The following is an 18,304-nucleotide window of genomic DNA, read 5'->3' as shown; positions in this document are numbered from 1 at the left end:
AAATATTCTTCTAAAAAATCCACGCCTCTTGAGAAGACCTTAGAAAATATTTTTTACAAAATCCACGCCTCTTGAGAAGACCTTAGAAAATATTCTTCTAAAAAATCCACGCCTCTTGAGAAGACCTTAGAAAATATTCTTTAAAAAATCCACGCCTCTTGAGAAGACCTTAGAAAATATTCTTTAAAAAATCCACGCCTGAAACAAGACCCTAGAAAATATTCTTTAAAAATCCACGCCTCTTGAGAAGACCTTAGAAAATATTCTTTAAAAAATCCACGCCTGAAACAAGACCCTAGAAAATATTCTTTAAAATTCCACGCCTCTTGAGAAGACCTTAGAAGATATTCTTTAAAAAATCCACGCCTCTTGAGAAGACCTTAGAAAATATTCTTTAAAATAAACCACGCCTCTTGAGAAGACCTTAGAAAATATTCTTCTAAAAAATCCACGCCTCTTGAGAAGACCTTAGAAAATATTTTTTACAAAATCCACGCCTCTTGAGAAGACCTTAGAAAATATTCTTCTAAAAAATCCACGCCTCTTGAGAAGACCTTAGAAAATATTCTTTAAACAATCCACGCCTGAAACAAGACCCTAGAAAATATTCTTTAAAAAATCCACGCCTCTTGAGAAGACCTTAGAAAATATTCTTTAAAAATCCACGCCTCTTGAGAAGACCTTAGAAAATATTCTTTAAAAAATCCACGCCTCTTGAGAAGACCTTAGAAAATATTCTTTAAAAAATCCACGCCTCTTGAGAAGACCTTAGAAAATATTCTTTAAAAAATCCACGCCTCTTGAGAAGACCTTAGAAAATATTCTTTAAAAAATCCACGCCTCTTGAGAAGACCTTAGAAAATATTCTTCTAAAAAATCCACGCCTCTTGAGAAGACCTTAGAAAATATTCTTTAAACAATCCACGCCTGAAACAAGACCCTAGAAAATATTCTTTAAAAATCCACGCCTCTTGAGAAGACCTTAGAAAATATTCTTTAAAAAATCCACGCCTCTTGAGAAGACCTTAGAAAATATTCTTTAAAAAATCCACGCCTCTTGAGAAGACCTTAGAAAATATTCTTCTAAAAAATCCACGCCTCTTGAGAAGACCTTAGAAAATATTCTTTAAACAATCCACGCCTGAAACAAGACCCTAGAAAATATTCTTCTAAAAAATCCACGCCTGAAACAAGACCCTAGAAAATATTCTTCTAAAAAATCCACGCCTCTTGAGAAGACCTTAGAAAATATTCTTTAAACAATCCACGCCTGAAACAAGACCCTAGAAAATATTCTTTAAAAATCCACGCCTCTTGAGAAGACCTTAGAAAATATTCTTTAAAAAATCCACGCCTCTTGAGAAGACCTTAGAAAATATTCTTTAAAAAATCCACGCCTCTTGAGAAGACCTTAGAAAATATTCTTCTAAAAAATCCACGCCTCTTGAGAAGACCTTAGAAAATATTCTTCTAAAAAATCCACGCCTCTTGAGAAGACCTTAGAAAATATTCTTTAAAAAATCCACGCCTCTTGAGAAGACCTTAGAAAATATTCTTTAAAAAATCCACGCCTCTTGAGAAGACCTTAGAAAATATTCTTTAAAATAAACCACGCCTCTTGAGAAGACCTTAGAAAATATTCTTCTAAAAAATCCACGCCTCTTGAGAAGACCTTAGAAAATATTCTTTAAAAAATCCACGCCTCTTGAGAAGACCTTAGAAAATATTCTTCTAAAAAATCCACGCCTCTTGAGAAGACCTTAGAAAATATTGCTTAAAATAAACCACGCCTCTTGAGAAGACCTTAGAAAATATTCTTCTAAAAAATCCACGCCTCTTGAGAAGACCTTAGAAAATATTCTTCTAAAAAATCCACGCCTCTTGAGAAGACCTTAGAAAATATTGCTTAAAATAAACCACGCCTCTTGAGAAGACCTTAGAAAATATTCTTTAAAAAATCCACGCCTCTTGAGAAGACCTTAGAAAATATTCTTCTAAAAAAATCCACGCCTCTTGAGAAGACCTTAGAGAACTATTCTTTAAAATAAACCACGCCTCTTGAGAAGACCTTAGAGAACTATTCTTTAAATAATCCACGCCTCTTGAGAAGACCTTAGAAAATATTCTTCTAAAAAAATCCACGCCTCTTGAGAAGACCTTAGAGAACTATTCTTTAAAATAAACCACGCCTCTTGAGAAGACCTTAGAAAATATTCTTCTAAAAAAATCCACGCCTCTTGAGAAGACCTTAGAAAATACTCTTTAAAATAAACCACGCCTCTTGAGAAGACCTTAAAAATATTCTTTAAAATAAACCACGCCTCTTGAGAAGACCTTAGAGAACTATTCTTTAAAATAAACCACGCCTCTTGAGAAGACCTTAGAGAACTATTCTTTAAAATAAACCACGCCTCTTGAGAAGACCTTAGTAAAATTTTCTTTAAAAAATCCACGCCTCTTGAGAAGTCTTAGAGAACTATTCTTTAAAAATTACTTTTATTTGGCCCTTGAAAAATTGTTTTATTTTCTAATGTCCAGTTTTCAAAATGTCCTCGCTTCCATTCTCAACAGCTGCCGATTCTGTTCCACTATATGTTTCAAAAATGAAAGTTCCCTTAGCTCACCTCCACTTCCTTTAAACTCCTCCAGAGTTTTCTCCAAAATTGGATACAATTGCGGTAGCATACCATGATCCAGTGTGGGAAAGAAGTGATGTAAAATATGATCCCCAAAATGGGTGAGGGTCCAAAAATGATTCCCCTTAATATCACTACGATCTGTGATCGTTTGCAATTGAAAAATGCCCCAATCCCGATCCGAACGCAATGCATCACCATCATGAAAATGACTAGGAATATGATGTGCTCCATTAAAACTTATGGAACTGAATATAAAACTTGCAAACATGATTATGCGTGACCACTTGAGTAGGACCTCGGCTGGAGATAATGCGGAGCATAACCACATTAGAGCTGGTAAGTTAAAACCAATAATGTCATGCCAATAGAGTTCATTTGTTGTTACTATGGATCGTACCGCTCTGAAATAGGGATTTTTGAAATATTTATTTTTCTATTTTTTTTTTCGTTCCCTACCTTTGTGCGAAGCTGGCAAAGAATAGTAAAGCATAGACCAAGGGTTGTAGCAGCAAGGATAAGAGGCGTCGTGGTTTTGATGCCACTTCCCTACTGGGTATCCAACAGAGAAATGGTTCGGGCAGAGCCATCTCCAAATCGTATAAAGAATTCGTATAGATGTGGTGTGACATGGCATGCGAAATACGCCAATCGGCAAAATTCATAAGCGTCAAATTAAAGCTATACATTTGCCAATTATCCCGCTGATGAAAATAATTATGGGCTGCCACTGCCTGCCACACTAAAAACAGACCGGTTAATACTTCCACCACAATATAATCCAAACGAGTAGAGATCAGGGCCAATAATAGACTAAACATCAACAGGGTTAGGTGGTAGAACTGAAAAAAATGATTTTTTAAAGAAGGCCGAGAGAGGGTGGGTGTTAAAAATCATCCTTACAGAAGTCCTTTTTCGTGGACCATAATCCATATCTTTCAAATGCTCCCCAACCCGGCCTTTCAACGTACGATAAAATCCATTTTCATCGAATGTCAAAACGTAATTCCGAGGCTTTGAAGCCTGGCGTATAAAATACTTCTTCAGCAAAGCTTCGGGAACACCCCTAATGTGATGAATTTCAAAAGCTTCGGTGATATCTAAACCCCGGGTTTGTTCCAACCAAAATCTACCGCCTGGATGGCGATCCATAAAATTGTGGAGATCATATAAATTATCATAAATACGCCATAGACCTTCGGCTTCATCATCCTGTCGCTTGCCTTCAAGCCATCTGGAAAGAACGTGAGAGGGGTTTATTTCAAATATTTAGAAATTCAATTTAAAATCCACACTACCTTGGTATGGTTGAGAAAATCCACTGACGATATGTTGGACTTTTGCGAGCTATTGCGGATTTTTGCATTCTTGATTTCATTTGTTGGTGGCTACGTTGTTATTTACACTTTGCAAGCTCTCATAGTAATGTCTGCTCGATGAAATATCCATAGCTGAACTCAAAATAATGTTTATGTAAATTATATGAATGTAATAATGACCTGGGTATGAGGGCACATGGTCGCATATTAACAGCAAACAGTAAAAACTTGCAAAAAGCACCGATTTATGGAGGGGTGGATTTTTATTTTCCAAGGATTTTTAAAAGAATTTTCTTAGAGCCTACTTTGAGGCGTGGATTTTTAAAAGAATTTTCTTAGAGCCTACTTTGAGGCGTGGATTTTTAAAAGGATTTTCTTAGGGCCTACTTTGAGCCGTGGATTTTTAAAAGAATTTTCTTAGGGCGTGGATTTGTAACCACTTTGAGGCGTGGATTTTTAAAAGAATTTTCTTAGGGCCTACTTTGAGGCGTGGATTTTTAAAAGGATTTTCTTAGGGCCTACTTTGAGGAGTGGATTTAAAAAAAAAAAAATTCTTAGGGCCTACTTTGAGGCGTGGATTTTTAAAAAAAAATTTCTTAGGGCCTACTTTGAGGCGTGGATTTTTAAAATAATTTTCTTAGGGCCTACTTTGAGGCATGGATTTTAAAAAGGATTTTCTAAGGGCCTACTTTGAGGCATGGATTTTTAAAATAATTTTCTTGGGGTCTACTTTGAGGCGTGGATTTTTAAAAGAATTTTCTTAAGGCCTACTTTGAGGCGTGGATTTTTAAAAGAATTTTGTTAAGGCCTACTTTCAGGCGTGGATTTTTAAAAAAAATTTGTTAAGGCCTACTTTCAGGCGTGGATTTTTAAAAGAATTTTCTTAGGGCCTACTTTGAGGCGTGGATTTTTAAAAGAATTTTCTTAGGGCCTACTTTGAGGCGTGGATTTTTAAAAGAATTTTCTTAGGGCCTACTTTGAGGCGTGGATTTTTAAAAGAATTTTCTTAGGGACTACTTTGAGGCGTGGATTTTTAAAAGTATTTTCTTAGGGCCTACTTTGAGGCGTGGATTTTTAAAAGAAGTTTCTTAGGGCCTACTTTGAGGCGTGGATTTTTAAAAGAAGTTTCTTAGGGCCTACTTTGAGGCGTGGATTTTTAAAAGAAGTTTCTTAGGGCCTACTTTGAGGCGTGGATTTTTAAAAGAAGTTTCTTAGGGCCTACTTTGAGGCGTGGATTTTTAAAAGAAGTTTCTTAGGGCCTACTTTGAGGCGTGGATTTTTAAAAGAAGTTTCTTAGGGCCTACTTTGAGGCGTGGATTTTTAAAAGAAGTTTCTTAGGGCCTACTTTGAGGCGTGGATTTTTAAAAGAAGTTTCTTAGGGCCTACTTTGAGGCGTGGATTTTTAAAAGAAGTTTCTTAGGGCCTACTTTGAGGCGTGGATTTTTAAAAGAAGTTTCTTAGGGCCTACTTTGAGGCGTGGATTTTTAAAAGAAGTTTCTTAGGGCCTACTTTGAGGCGTGGATTTTTAAAAGAAGTTTCTTAGGGCCTACTTTGAGGCGTGGATTTTTAAAAGAAGTTTCTTAGGGCCTACTTTGAGGCGTGGATTTTTAAAAGAATTCTCAAAGAAGGCCCCAACTTTGAGTATTTTAAAAAAATATTTTTAATGCCTACTTTGAGGCGTGGATTTTTAAAATAAGTTTCTTAGGGCCTACTTTGAGGCGTGGATTTTTAAAATAAGTTTCTTAGGGCCTACTTTGAGGCGTGGATTTTTAAAATAAGTTTCTTAGGGCCTACTTTGAGGCGTGGATTTTTAAAAGAATTCTCAAAGAAGGCCCCAACTTTGAGTATTTTAAAAAAATATTTTTAATGCCTACTTTGAGGCGTGGATTTTTAAAATAAGTTTCTTAGGGCCTACTTTGAGGCGTGGATTTTTAAAAGAATTCTCAAAGAAGGCCCCAACTTTGAGTATTTTAAAAAAATATTTTTAATGCCTACTTTGAGGCGTGGATTTTTAAAAGAATTTTCTTAGGGCCTACTTTGAGCCGTGGATTTTTAAAAGAATTTTCTTAGGGCCTACTTTGAGGCGTGGATTTTTAAAAGAATTTTCTTAGGGCCTACTTTGAGCCGTGGATTTTTAAAAGAATTTTCTTAGGGCCTACTTTGAGGCGTGGATTTTTAAAAGAATTTTCTTAGGGACTACTTTGAGGCGTGGATTTTTAAAAGTATTTTCTTAGGGCCTACTTTGAGGCGTGGATTTTTAAAAGAAGTTTCTTAGGGCCTACTTTGAGGCGTGGATTTTTAAAAGAAGTTTCTTAGGGCCTACTTTGAGGCGTGGATTTTTAAAAGAAGTTTCTTAGGGCCTACTTTGAGGCGTGGATTTTTAAAAGAAGTTTCTTAGGGCCTACTTTGAGGCGTGGATTTTTAAAAGAAGTTTCTTAGGGCCTACTTTGAGGCGTGGATTTTTAAAAGAAGTTTCTTAGGGCCTACTTTGAGGCGTGGATTTTTAAAAGAAGTTTCTTAGGGCCTACTTTGAGGCGTGGATTTTTAAAAGAATTCTCAAAGAAGGCCCCAACTTTGAGTATTTTAAAAAAATATTTTTAATGCCTACTTTGAGGCGTGGATTTTTAAAATAAGTTTCTTAGGGCCTACTTTGAGGCGTGGATTTTTAAAATAAGTTTCTTAGGGCCTACTTTGAGGCGTAGATTTTTAAAAGAATTCTCAAAGAAGGCCCCAACTTTGAGTATTTTAAAAAAATATTTTTAATGCCTACTTTGAGGCGTGGATTTTTAAAATAAGTTTCTTAGGGCCTACTTTGAGGCGTGGATTTTTAAAAGAATTCTCAAAGAAGGCCCCAACTTTGAGTATTTTAAAAAAATATTTTTGATGCCTACTTTGAGGCGTGGATTTTTAAAATAAGTTTCTTAGGGCCTACTTTGAGGCGTGGATTTTTAAAAGAATTCTCAAAGAAGGCCCCAACTTTGAGTATTTTAAAAAAATATTTTTAATGCCTACTTTGAGGCATGTATTTTTAAAAGAATATTTTTAAGGTAAACCTTTAGGCGTGGATTTTTTAAAGAATATTTTTAAGGTAAACCTTTAGGCGTGGATTTTTTAAAGAATATTTTCTAAGGTCTACTTTCAAGCGTGGATTTTTAAAAGAATAATTTTTAATGCCTACTTTGAGGCATGTATTTTTAAAAGAATATTTTTAAGGGAAACCTTTAGGCGTGGATTTTTTGAAGCATATTTTCTAAGGTCTACTTTCAGGCGTGGATTTTTAAAAGAATATTTTTAAGGGAAATCTTTAGGCGTGGATTTTTTAAAGCATATTTTCTAAGGTCTACTTTCAGGCGTGAATTTTTAAAAGAATAAATTTTATGCCTACTTTGAGGCATGTATTTTTAAAAGAATATTTTTAAGGTAAACCTTTAGGCGTGGATTTTTTAAAGAATATTTTCTAAGGTCTACTTTCAGGCATGGATTTTTTAAAGAATATTTTCTAAGGTCTACTTTCAGGCGTGGATTTTTTAAAGAATAATTTTTAATGCCTACTTTGAGGCATGTATTTTCAAAAGAATATTTTTAAGGTAAACCTTTAGGCGCGGATTTTTTAAAGAATATTTTCAAAGGTCTACTTTCAGGCGTGGATTTTTAAACGAATAATTTTTAAGGTCTACTTTGAGGCTTGGGTTTTTTATAGAATATTTTCTAGGGTCTTCTCAAGAGGCGTGGATTGTTTAAAGAATATTTTCTAAGGTTTTCTCAAGAGGCGTGGATTTTTTAAACAATATTTTCTAAGGTCTTCTCAAGAGGCGTGGATTTTTTAAAGAATATTTTCTAAGGTCTTCTCAAGAGGCGTGGATTTTTTAAAGAATATTTTCTAGGGTCTTCTTTCAAATGTGGATTTTTTCTAGAATATTTTCTAGGGTCTTCTTTCAGGCGTGGATTTTTTAAAGAATATTTTCTAGGGTCTTCTTTCAGGCGTGGATTTTTTAAAGAATATTTTCTAGGGTCTTCTTTCAAATGTGGATTTTTTCTAGAATATTTTCTAGGGTCTTCTTTCAGGCGTGGATTTTTTAAAGAATATTTTCTAGGGTCTTCTTTCAGGCGTGGATTTTTTAAAGAATATTTTCTAGGGTCTTCTTTCAGGCGTGGATTTTTTAAAGAATATTTTCTAGGGTCTTCTTTCAGGCGTGTGGTATATTGGTGAGTATAGCGTACCGCTTAGGGTGGTTCTGCCAGCATATTAACAAGTATTATTTACTTTTTAAGCCTATAATAATCATGTAAACAATTGCAATGTGGGCGATTCGAATACATTTTGAATTGTATTTTAAATGTTTTAATATTTATAGAAAACAAAAACCACAGTACACTCCAGATAATTGCAACACTTTTTTCAAAATTTATTTATTAGAAAAATATTCTTTAAAAAATCAACGTCTCTGGAGAAGCCTTATACAAATATTCTAAAAAAAAACATTATAAAATACCTATTTTTCATATTACATATATTCAGACCGTACTGTGTCATAAAATATATTGCGTTTTGTAACTGCATCTCTCCTTGTTAGAAGAATAACTATCGACTCTGTGGGTTTGATTGACATGTATTCTATTGCATGTATGTCGATTTATAGTCGAATGCATGTATTCTCTGTCGACATATAGACATACATATTTTTAAGTACGAGCCTTATTTGTTAGCAAAGTTAAATGTCAGCGAACAGATAAGATAATGCCCCCAAAGAAAAGATGAATTTCTATTATAAATAACATTTTTCAAGTTCACTGACAGTTTAGTTCAATATTCATAAGCGTTCGGAATAAGTCGGAATTAAAAACGGATTATTCGATATTCCATATTTGCAAAAACAAAAGAAATGGTGATTGAGGAATGGAAAAAATGTGGCATTGCCACAAAATTTCCCACCTATCGGAATTCGAAATTTGTCACCGTGGATAGGTATGGCAGGATGCTGAAAGTATAAATAAAAAGGACGCAGATTTTGAGTAGTGTGTCCTTTTTTGATTTTTCTTCCAGTTGGTTGAATGGCAAACGCCAAGACGATGAGGCCGAAGGTCTGTGGCGCATCAATGATGTTATTTATGATTTTACCGATTTCATTGATAAACATCCGGGTGGTTCATTTTGGATAAGAGAAACTCGTGGTACGGATATAACCGAAGCATTTGAGGCACATCATTTGACCACAGCTCCCAGTAAAATGATTGAAAAATATAAAGTTCGTGATGCTAACAAGCCGAGGATTTATACTCTGACAATGCATGAGAATGGGTTTTATAAAACCCTCAAACGGCGGGTCATGGAGAAATTGAAAACCATTGATAATACGCCGAAGGAGAGGAGTGATGTAAGTTTTTAAAATCTTTAAAAGAAAAAATGTAAAAAAGATAGACTGAGACCTCTTAAAGAATATCATGGCGGAGCATGAATTTTTGTAAAAAAAAATTAGGGATTTTTTAAATAATATTTTTCTAACGCTTTTCAAGAGGCCTATAAGTGGCGTGGATTTTTTAAAGAATATTTTATAGGGTCTTCTACAAGGCGTAGATTTTTTAAATAATATTTTTCAAAGGCTTCTCAAGAGGCGTGGATTTTTTAAACAATATTTTCTAAGGTCTTCTCTAGAGGCGTGGATTATTTTAAGAATATTTTCTAAGGGGTTCTCAAGAGGCTTGGATTTTTTAAAGAATATTTTCTAAGGTCTTCTCAAGAGGCGTGGATTTTTTAAAGAATATTTTTCTAAGGCTTCTCAATAGGCGTTGGTGTTTTAAAGAATATTTTTTAAGGTCTTCCCAGAGGCTTGGATTTTTTAAAGAATATTTTCTAAGGTCTTCTCAAGAGGCGTGGACTTTTTAAAGAATATTCTCTAAAGTCTTCTCAAGAAGCGTGGATTTTTTAAAGAATATTTTCTAAGGTCTTCTCAAGAGGCGTGGATTTTTTAAACAATATTTTCTAAGGTCTTCTCAAGAGGTGTGGATTTTTTAAAGAATATTTTCTAAGGTCTTCTCAAGAGGCGTGGATTTTTTAAACAATATTTTCTAAGGTCTTCTCGAGAGGCGTGGATTTTTTAAAGAATATTTTCTAAGGTCTTCTCAAGAGGCGCGGATTTTTTAAAGAATATTTTCTAAGGTCTTCTCAAGAGGCGTGGATTTTTTTAAAGAATATTTTTCTAAGGCTTCTCAGGAGGCGTGGATTTTTTTAAAGAATATTTTTCTAGAGAATATTTTCTAAGGTCTTCTCAGGTGGCGTGGATTTTTTAAAGAATATTTTTCTAAGGCTTCTCAGGAGGCGTGGATTTTTTAAAAAATATTTTTCTAAGGCTTCTCAGGAGGCGTGGATTTTTTAAAGAATATTTTTCTAAGGCTTCTCAGGAGGCGTGGATTTTTTAAAGAATATTTTTCTAAGGCTTCTCAAGAGGGGTGGATTTTTTAAAGAATATTTTTCTAAGGCTTCTCAGGAGGCGTGGATTTTTTAAAGAATATTTTCTAAGGTCTTCTCAAGAGGCGTGGATTTTTTAAAGAATATTTTCTAAGGTCTTCTCAAGAGGCGTGGATTTTTTTAAAGAATATTTTTCTAGAGAATATTTTCTAAGGTCTTCTCAGGTGGCGTGGATTTTTTAAAGAATATTTTTCTAAGGCTTCTCAGGAGGCGTGGATTTTTTAAAAAATATTTTTCTAAGGCTTCTCAGGAGGCGTGGATTTTTTAAAGAATATTTTTCTAAGGCTTCTCAGGAGGCGTGGATTTTTTAAAGAATATTTTCTAAGGTCTTCTCAAGAGGCGTGGCTTTTTTAAAGAATATTTTCTAAGGTCTTCTCAAGAGGCGTGGTTTATTTTAAAGAATATTTTTCTAAGGCTTCTCAGGAGGCGTGAATTTTTTAAAGAATATTTTTCTAAGGCTTCTCAGGAGGCGTGAATTTTTTAAAGAATATTTTCTAAGGTCTTCTCAAGAGGCGTGGTTTATTTTAAAAAATATTTTTCTAAGGCTTCTCAGGAGGCGTGAATTTTTTAAAGAATATTTTTCTAAGGCTTCTCAGGAGGCGTGAATTTTTTAAAGAATATTTTCTAAGGTCTTCTCAAGAGGCGTGGTTTATTTTAAAAAATATTTTTCTAAGGCTTCTCAGGAGGCGTGAATTTTTTAAAGAATATTTTATAGGGTCATATAAGAGGCGTAAATTTTTTAAAGAATATTTTTCAAAGGCTTTTCCAGAGGCGTGGATTTTTTTTATGGTCTTTTCAAGAGTCGTGGATTTTTTAAAGAATATTTTCTAAGGTCTTCCCAGAGGCGTGGATTTTTAAAAGAAAATTTTTCTAAAGTCCCCTCAAGAGGTGTGAATTTTTAATAATATTTTTCTAATGTCCTCTCAGAGGTGTGAATTTTGAAATAATATTTTTTCCTAACTTCTAAACCACCTGTTTAAAAATTTATTTGCTTTCGATCAATTGTACAAATTCCGTTCGGAAGCTTAAAGCGATTATCACCAGTACATAAATCTAGAATAGACATTTAATTTATTATTAACAAAAAAATAAATTTTACTATTATGGATCGCTGATAAGACTAGAGGTCTTCATAGAGGTTAATTTTAATTTTTTTTAGAAAGTAAACAAACAGATCTAATTATGGAAAATTGACATGCATTTGTCATGTGATTTAGAACGGGATTCAATATCTAGAGGGTTTTCCGATTTTATATATTTACGATTTCGGAAAAAAATTGAAGACTTCGTATTCAAATTTGCTATCCTTTAGATTGTGCTATACAATCTTAGGCGCATATTTGAAATATTGGTATAGCTTGGCGGGTGTCAAGAGAATATTGGAACTATTCTGTCATCAGAATGAATCAAAAATTGTTATTTTTCTTGCAGCTCATTCACTTGGGTTTACTTGTGTCGATTTTCATATTTGCCATTGCCAGTGCTCGACTTAATTCCTTATTGTGTTTAGCCCTGGCCGGCACCGCCCTGGTATGGACCATCATTACGGCACATAACTACTTTCATCGTCGTGATAATTGGCGTATGTACACCTTCAATTTGTGTATGCTGAACTTCTGTTCGTGGCGTGTATCGCATGCCATGTCACATCACATCTATCCGAATTCATATATGGACTTGGAGCTATCAATGTTCGAGCCCCTACTATGTTGGATACCAAATCCGCACATAAAAAGTTTACTAATGCGTTATGTATCCTGGATAACAGAACCATTTGCCTATACGATAGCTTTCTTTTTGCAAATGCTCACAAGGTGGGTAAAAATAAACTCATCGATTTTGAAAAAATTAAATAATTTTTTTTTTTTTTTAAATATCTTTCAGAATTGTTTATTCCCTGCGGAATACAAACATCATGTATTGGCATGATTTGATACCTTTGACAATACCCCTTACCATTTATTTGGGTTCAGATTGGCCCCTGTGGATGTGTCTGCGCCAATGGTTGTATATGACAGCAATTGCCAGTTTTGCTTTTTGTGTCATTGGGTTAAATGCTGCCCATCATGATCCGGAAATTTATCATGAAGGTGATACCAATCGTGAAGATCGTGATTGGGGCCTGTTTCAGGTGGATACGATTATTGATCGTGGTGATTTGAAGAAATCACAATTTTTAGTTTTAACCCATTTTGGTGATCATGCCCTGCATCATTTATTCCCCACTTTGGATCATGGTATATTGCCACAGTTGTATCCAATTTTATATCAAACGCTAGATGAGTTTAAGGGCGAGCTACGGGAGTGTAATCATATTGAACATATAATTGGTCAACATAAACAGTTGCTGAGAATTAAACCGAATTTGAAGGCACCAGGATCGAAGTAGATATGTGTAAATATTTTTTGTAAATTCATCTCATTTTATTTGTATATAAACAATTTAAGTGTAAATGGTTATGATTAATAATAATAAAAAATAATTAAAAAAATTGGACCTAAATAATATTAGAAGGCCTACGAAAATATTCTTTAAAAAATCCTCAGCTCAATGAAGGCCTACGAAAATATTCTTTAAAAAACCCTCAGCTCAATGAAGGCTTACGAAAATATTCTTTAAAAAAATTCACGCCTCTTGAGAAGGCCTTAGAAAATAATCTTTAAAAAATCCACGCCACTTGAGAAGACCTTAGAAAATATTCTTTAAAATAAACCACGCCTCTTGAGAAGACCTTAGAAAATATTCTTTAAAAAATCCACGACCTTAAAAAATATTCTTTAATAAAACCAACCACGCCTCTTGAGAAGGCCTTAAAAAATATTCTTTAATAAAACCAACCACGCCTCTTGAGAAGGCCTTAAAAAATATTCTTTAATAAAACCAACCACGCCTCTTGAGAAGGCCTTAAAAAATATTCTTTAATAAAACCAACCACGCCTCTTGAGAAGGCCTTAAAAAATATTCTTTAATAAAACCAACCACGCCTCTTGAGAAGGCCTTAAAAAATATTCTTTAATAAAACCAACCACGCCTCTTGAGAAGGCCTTAAAAAATATTCTTTAATAAAACCAACCACGCCTCTTGAGAAGGCCTTAAAAAATATTCTTTAATAAAACCAACCACGCCTCTTGAGAAGGCCTTAAAAAATATTCTTTAATAAAACCAACCACGCCTCTTGAGAAGGCCTTAAAAAATATTCTTTAATAAAACCAACCACGCCTCTTGAGAAGGCCTTAAAAAATATTCTTTAATAAAACCAACCACGCCTCTTGAGAAGGCCTTAAAAAATATTCTTTAATAAAACCAACCACGCCTCTTGAGAAGGCCTTAAAAAATATTCTTTAATAAAACCAACCACGCCTCTTGAGAAGGCCTTAAAAAATATTCTTTAATAAAACCAACCACGCCTCTTGAGAAGGCCTTAAAAAATATTCTTTAATAAAACCAACCACGCCTCTTGAGAAGGCCTTAAAAAATATTCTTTAATAAAACCAACCACGCCTCTTGAGAAGGCCTTAAAAAATATTCTTTAATAAAACCAACCACGCTTCTTGAGAAGGCCTTAAAAAATATTCTTTAATAAAACCAACCACGCCTCTTGAGAAGGCCTTAAAAAATATTCTTTAAAAAATCCACGCCTCTTGAGAAGGCCTTAGAAAATATTCTTTAAAATAAAACACGCCTCTTGAGAAGACCTTAGAAAATATTCTTTACAAAATCCATGCCTCTTGAGAAGACCTTAGAAAATATTCTTTACAAAATCCATGCCTCTTGAGAAGACCTTAGAAAATATTCTTTAAAAAATCCACGCCTCTTGAGAAGACCTTAGAAAATATTCTTTAAAAAATCCACGCCCCTTGAGAAGGCCTTAGAAACTATTCTTTAAAAAATACACGCCTCTTGAGACGAGCTTAGAAAATATTCTTTAAAAAGTCCACGCCTCCGGGAAGACATTAGAAAATATTCTTTAAAAAATCCACGCATCTTGAGAAGACCTTAGAAAATATTCTTTAAAAAATCCACGCCTCTTGAGAAGACCTTAGAAAATATTCTTTAAAAAATCCACGCCTCTTGGGAAGCCTTTGAGAAATATTCTTTAAAAAATCCACGCCTCTTGAGAAGACCTTAGAAAATATTCTTTAAAAAATCCACGCCTCTTGAGAAGACCTTTAAAAATTCTACGCCTCTTGGGAAGCCTTTGAGAAATATTCTTTAAAAAATCCACGCCTCTTGAGAAGACCTAGAAAAATATTCTTTGAAAAATCCACGCCTCATGAGCAGACCTTAAAAAATATTCTTTAAAAAATCCACGCCTCTTGAGAATACCTTCGAAAATATTATTTAAAATAAACCACACCTCTTGAGAAGACCTTCGAAAATATTCTTTAAAAAATCCACGCCTCTTGAGAAGACCTTCGAAAATATTCTTTAAAAAATCCACGCCTCTTGAGAAGCCTTAGAAAAATATTCTTTAAAAAATCCACGCCTCTGGGAAGACCTTAGACAATATTGTTTAAAAAATCCACGCCTCTGGAGAAGCCTAAGAAAAATATTTTTTAAAAAATCCACCCCTCTGGGAAGACCTTAGAAACATATTCTTTAAAAAATCCACGCCTCTTGAGAAGCCTTAGAAAAATATTCTCTAAAGAATCCACGCCTCATGAGAAGGCCTACGAAAATATTCTTTAAAAAATCCACGCCTCTTGAGATGGCCTACGAAAACATTCTTAAAAAAATCCACGCCTCTTGAGATGGCCTACGAAAATATTCTTTAAAAAATCCACGCCTCTTGAGATGGCCTACGAAAATATTCTTTAAAAAATCCACGCCTCTTGAGAAGCCTTAGAAAAATATTCTCTAAACAATCCACGCGTAATGAGAAGGCCTACGAAAATATTTTTTAAAAAATCCACGCCTCTTGAGATGGCCTTAGAAAATATTCTTTAAAAAATCTACGCCTCTTTGGAAGCCTTTGAGAAATATTCTTTAAAAAATCCACGCCTCTGGGAAGACCTTAGAAAATATTGTTTAAAAAATCCACGCCTCTGGGAAGACCTTAGAAAATATTGTTTAAAAAATCCACGCCTCCGGGAAGACCTTAGAAAATATTCTTTACAAAATCCACGCCTCTTGAGACGAGCTTAGAAAATATTCTTTAAAAAATCCACGTCTCTGGGAAGATCTTAGAAAAAAATGATTTAAAAAATCGAAGGCTCACGTAGGCCAAAGGAAAATTAATTTAAAAACTCCACGCCTCACGTACTTACTTAGCTGGCTTGTTACAGAACGGTTGTTCCATAAGCCGAGCTTAAAAAAGATTTCCAAGCGCGTCGGTCTTGTGCGCATCTATACCAGTTTGAAATACCATGTTCCAAGATGTTTTTTCTACTTGGTCTTTCGATCTAATTCGTGGGCTTCCCCTTCTACGGGAACCATCAGTAGGCTCACTTTTATATGCCTTTTGAGCTGGGACATTCTCATTCATTCGCACAACATGACCTAGCCACCGTAGTCACTGCAGCTAAATACGACTGACTATGTCGATGTCCGCGTATAAATTGTAAAGCTCGTGGTTCATTTGACGCCGATATTCACCGTCGACGCAGATTGGCCCGTATATCTTTCGGAGAATTTTTCTTTCAAACACCCCAAGAGCTGCCTCATCTGCTTGCGCAAGTACCCATGCTTCAGATCCATATAATAGCACGGGTTGTATCAGCGTCTTGTAAAGTGTGAGTTTGGTCTGGCGGTAGGTGGCCTTGATTCTAAACTGCTTACTTCGACCATAGTAGCATCTGTTGGCCATCACAATGCTTCTCCGAATTTCAAAACTGATGTTATTCGTTTAATTTATGGCTGTACCAAGGTATATAAAATCTTTAACTACCTCGAAGCAGTAGTTCTCAAGTTCCACAGTTGGTCCGAGTCTACTAGACGTCTTGCACGTTGATACCATCAGCTTGGTCTTCTCGCTGTTTGTTGCCAGACCCATTTTGGCAGACTCCTTCTCAACTTTTTCAAAGGTGGATGTTACCGCTCGCAATGTTCGACCCATTATATAGATGTCATCGGCGTAGGCGAGTAACATGTGTTGTTTGGTGTACGGAGTGTCATTTCTGTTCACCTTTGAGTCTCGTATGACCTTTTCCAGCAGGATGTTAAATAGATCACACGACAAACTGTCACCTTGTCTGAATCGTCGTTCGGTATTGAAGGCCTCCGATAGGGCATTTCCTACTTTAACTGCTGACCTTGTGCCATTTAAAGTTATCCTGTTATTAATTTTGCAGGAATGCCGAACGTAGACATGGTTTTAAACACCTCTGAACGGATAGGGCTGTCGAATGCTGCTTTATAGTCGACAAATATGGTACATTGTACGTGTCGATGTGTTTTTCGTGGTCTTTTCCAGGATTTGGCGCAGAGTGAAAATCTGGTCGATGGTGGATTTGCCAGGTCTGAAGCCGCATTAGTATGGTCCAATAATGTCATTGACCATTGGCTTCAGTCGTTCACACAGCACACTGGATAGCATTTTATATGCGATAGGAAGGAGACTTATTCCTCTATAGTTGGAACATATCGTCTTGTCTCCGTTGTTGTGCACGGGACACAGAATGCTGAGGTTCCAATCATTGGGCATGCATTCCTCTAGCCAAATTGTTCTAATCAGCTGGTGCATGCTCCTGACCAGCATCTGGCCACCAGTCTTGAATAGTTCGACTGGTAACCCATCGGTTCCTGCAGCTTTATTGTTCTACGCCTCACGTAGACCTTGGAAAAAATATTTTAAAAAATCCATGCCTCTTATAGATCCTGAAACAATTTATTAACAAAATCCACGCCATATAAAAGCCTTGAATAAATTGTTTAAAAAATCTACGCCTCATATAGATCTTGGAAATTTGTATTTATTATCCCTACACTACACGCCAAGTGAATGAGAATTATGTCTTGTTACTAATACTGTGGTGATGGCATTGGATGTGCATATCCAGCATTTTTTCTCTCTTAGGAAACCCAAGGAAGATTTTTCTCTTTATTACTGAACCCGAATATCAGCCCTTTGTTTATTTTTTGTGTTGAAGTATGGTGAGTATGGGAGCCTTTGTGGTGAGTACTGAAGTGAGAGGTGATTGGAAAATAAAAAAATGTATTTTTGTTGGTATTGTTTTTTTTTATTGCACGATTTTTTTATTATTATTTGTTCTTAGACAGTGTGTAGTGTTTTGTTGTTGTTGCTTGGGTATTTTCAACATTCATCATGGATGACATTTGGTTCGTATTATATTATTATTAACATATATCTATATATATAGTACATAAATATATAAATACAAATACAAGTGTTAGCAAAGGTAAATAATATTTTTTTTAAACTAAACACATATATAAGTTTATCCTCCTCCTACTGGTGTAGTTTTTTTTTCGTGGAGGAGGAGGTAATAATAACCAATTGGTTGGTGTTAGAACAAACAAAAATTGTTGTTTTTGATAAGCTGACGGGGCTTGAGCCAGTTTATCAAAAAATTAAAAAATTAATTAGCTATACAAATATGTGTGTGTATGTGTGTCGTTTTTACAACAATATGAGTAAAGGTTGTCGTTTGTTTTTTTTTTTGTTTTGGATTTTCATTTGGGCTGAAATCGAGTTTTATTTTAGTTCGCATAATGTCTTCTCCAATCCGAAAGTGAATTATGAACGCCTACACAAGATTTATGAATGCTTGTCCTTAAATTTAAGTATTTTGTTCATTGTTTTCATGTAATTGCTGAATATGTAGTATATATGTATGTGTTTTTTAATATTTTATGTTTTCTTTTTTAGTTTTTTCTTTTTTGGTTAATGTTAATATAATTGTGTCTAAAACAGAACTCCTCC

The 18,304-nt window shown here is 34.8% G+C and overlaps 2 protein-coding genes across 2 annotated transcripts; one reads left to right on the top strand and one right to left on the bottom strand.

Moving 5' to 3' along the window:
- Window positions 1-2,541: 2,541 nt before the first annotated feature.
- LOC133334489 (cytochrome b5-related protein-like) lies at window positions 2,542-4,002 on the bottom strand. The gene is made up of 4 exons (XM_061542782.1): window positions 3,935-4,002; window positions 3,540-3,870; window positions 3,096-3,478; window positions 2,542-3,040 (listed from the first exon to the last, which is right to left on the bottom strand). Exons 1-4 carry the CDS (start codon window positions 4,000-4,002, stop codon window positions 2,542-2,544), a joined length of 1,281 nt encoding a protein of 426 aa, XP_061398766.1.
- A 4,836-nt stretch (window positions 4,003-8,838) lies between these two features.
- LOC133334495 (cytochrome b5-related protein-like) lies at window positions 8,839-12,810 on the top strand. Its single transcript, XM_061542812.1, has 4 exons — window positions 8,839-8,921; window positions 9,000-9,330; window positions 11,853-12,235; window positions 12,306-12,810. Exons 1-4 carry the CDS (start codon window positions 8,839-8,841, stop codon window positions 12,808-12,810), a joined length of 1,302 nt encoding a protein of 433 aa, XP_061398796.1.
- The last annotated feature ends 5,494 nt before the right edge of the window (window positions 12,811-18,304 follow it).

Source organism: Musca vetustissima, unplaced genomic scaffold (assembly GCF_032173495.1).
Source record: "Musca vetustissima isolate MV318-11 ecotype Yass unplaced genomic scaffold, APGP_CSIRO_Mvet_v1 utg137057, whole genome shotgun sequence".
Lineage (NCBI taxonomy): Eukaryota > Metazoa > Arthropoda > Insecta > Diptera > Muscidae > Musca > Musca vetustissima.
Note: the sequence above shows the minus strand (reverse complement) of the source record. Positions and strands in the feature narration are given on the sequence as shown.

What these genes read in the sequence shown, in the direction of transcription:
- LOC133334495 (XM_061542812.1), top strand. Translation starts at nt 8,839, where the DNA reads ATGGTGATTGAGGAATGGAAAAAATGTGGCATTGCCACAAAATTTCCC. An exon ending in AAATTTGTCACCGTGGATAG is followed by an intron (nt 8,922 to 8,999) that starts GTATGGCAGGAT and finishes TTTTTCTTCCAG; the next exon opens with TTGGTTGAATGGCAAACGCC. An exon ending in CGCCGAAGGAGAGGAGTGAT is followed by an intron (nt 9,331 to 11,852) that starts GTAAGTTTTTAA and finishes TTTTTCTTGCAG; the next exon opens with CTCATTCACTTGGGTTTACT.
- LOC133334489 (XM_061542782.1), bottom strand. Translation starts at nt 4,002, where the DNA reads ATGCAAAAATCCGCAATAGCTCGCAAAAGTCCAACATATCGTCAGTGG. An exon ending in ATTTTCTCAACCATACCAAG is followed by an intron (nt 3,871 to 3,934) that starts GTAGTGTGGATT and finishes CGTTCTTTCCAG; the next exon opens with ATGGCTTGAAGGCAAGCGAC. An exon ending in GTCCACGAAAAAGGACTTCT is followed by an intron (nt 3,479 to 3,539) that starts GTAAGGATGATT and finishes CATTTTTTTCAG; the next exon opens with TTCTACCACCTAACCCTGTT.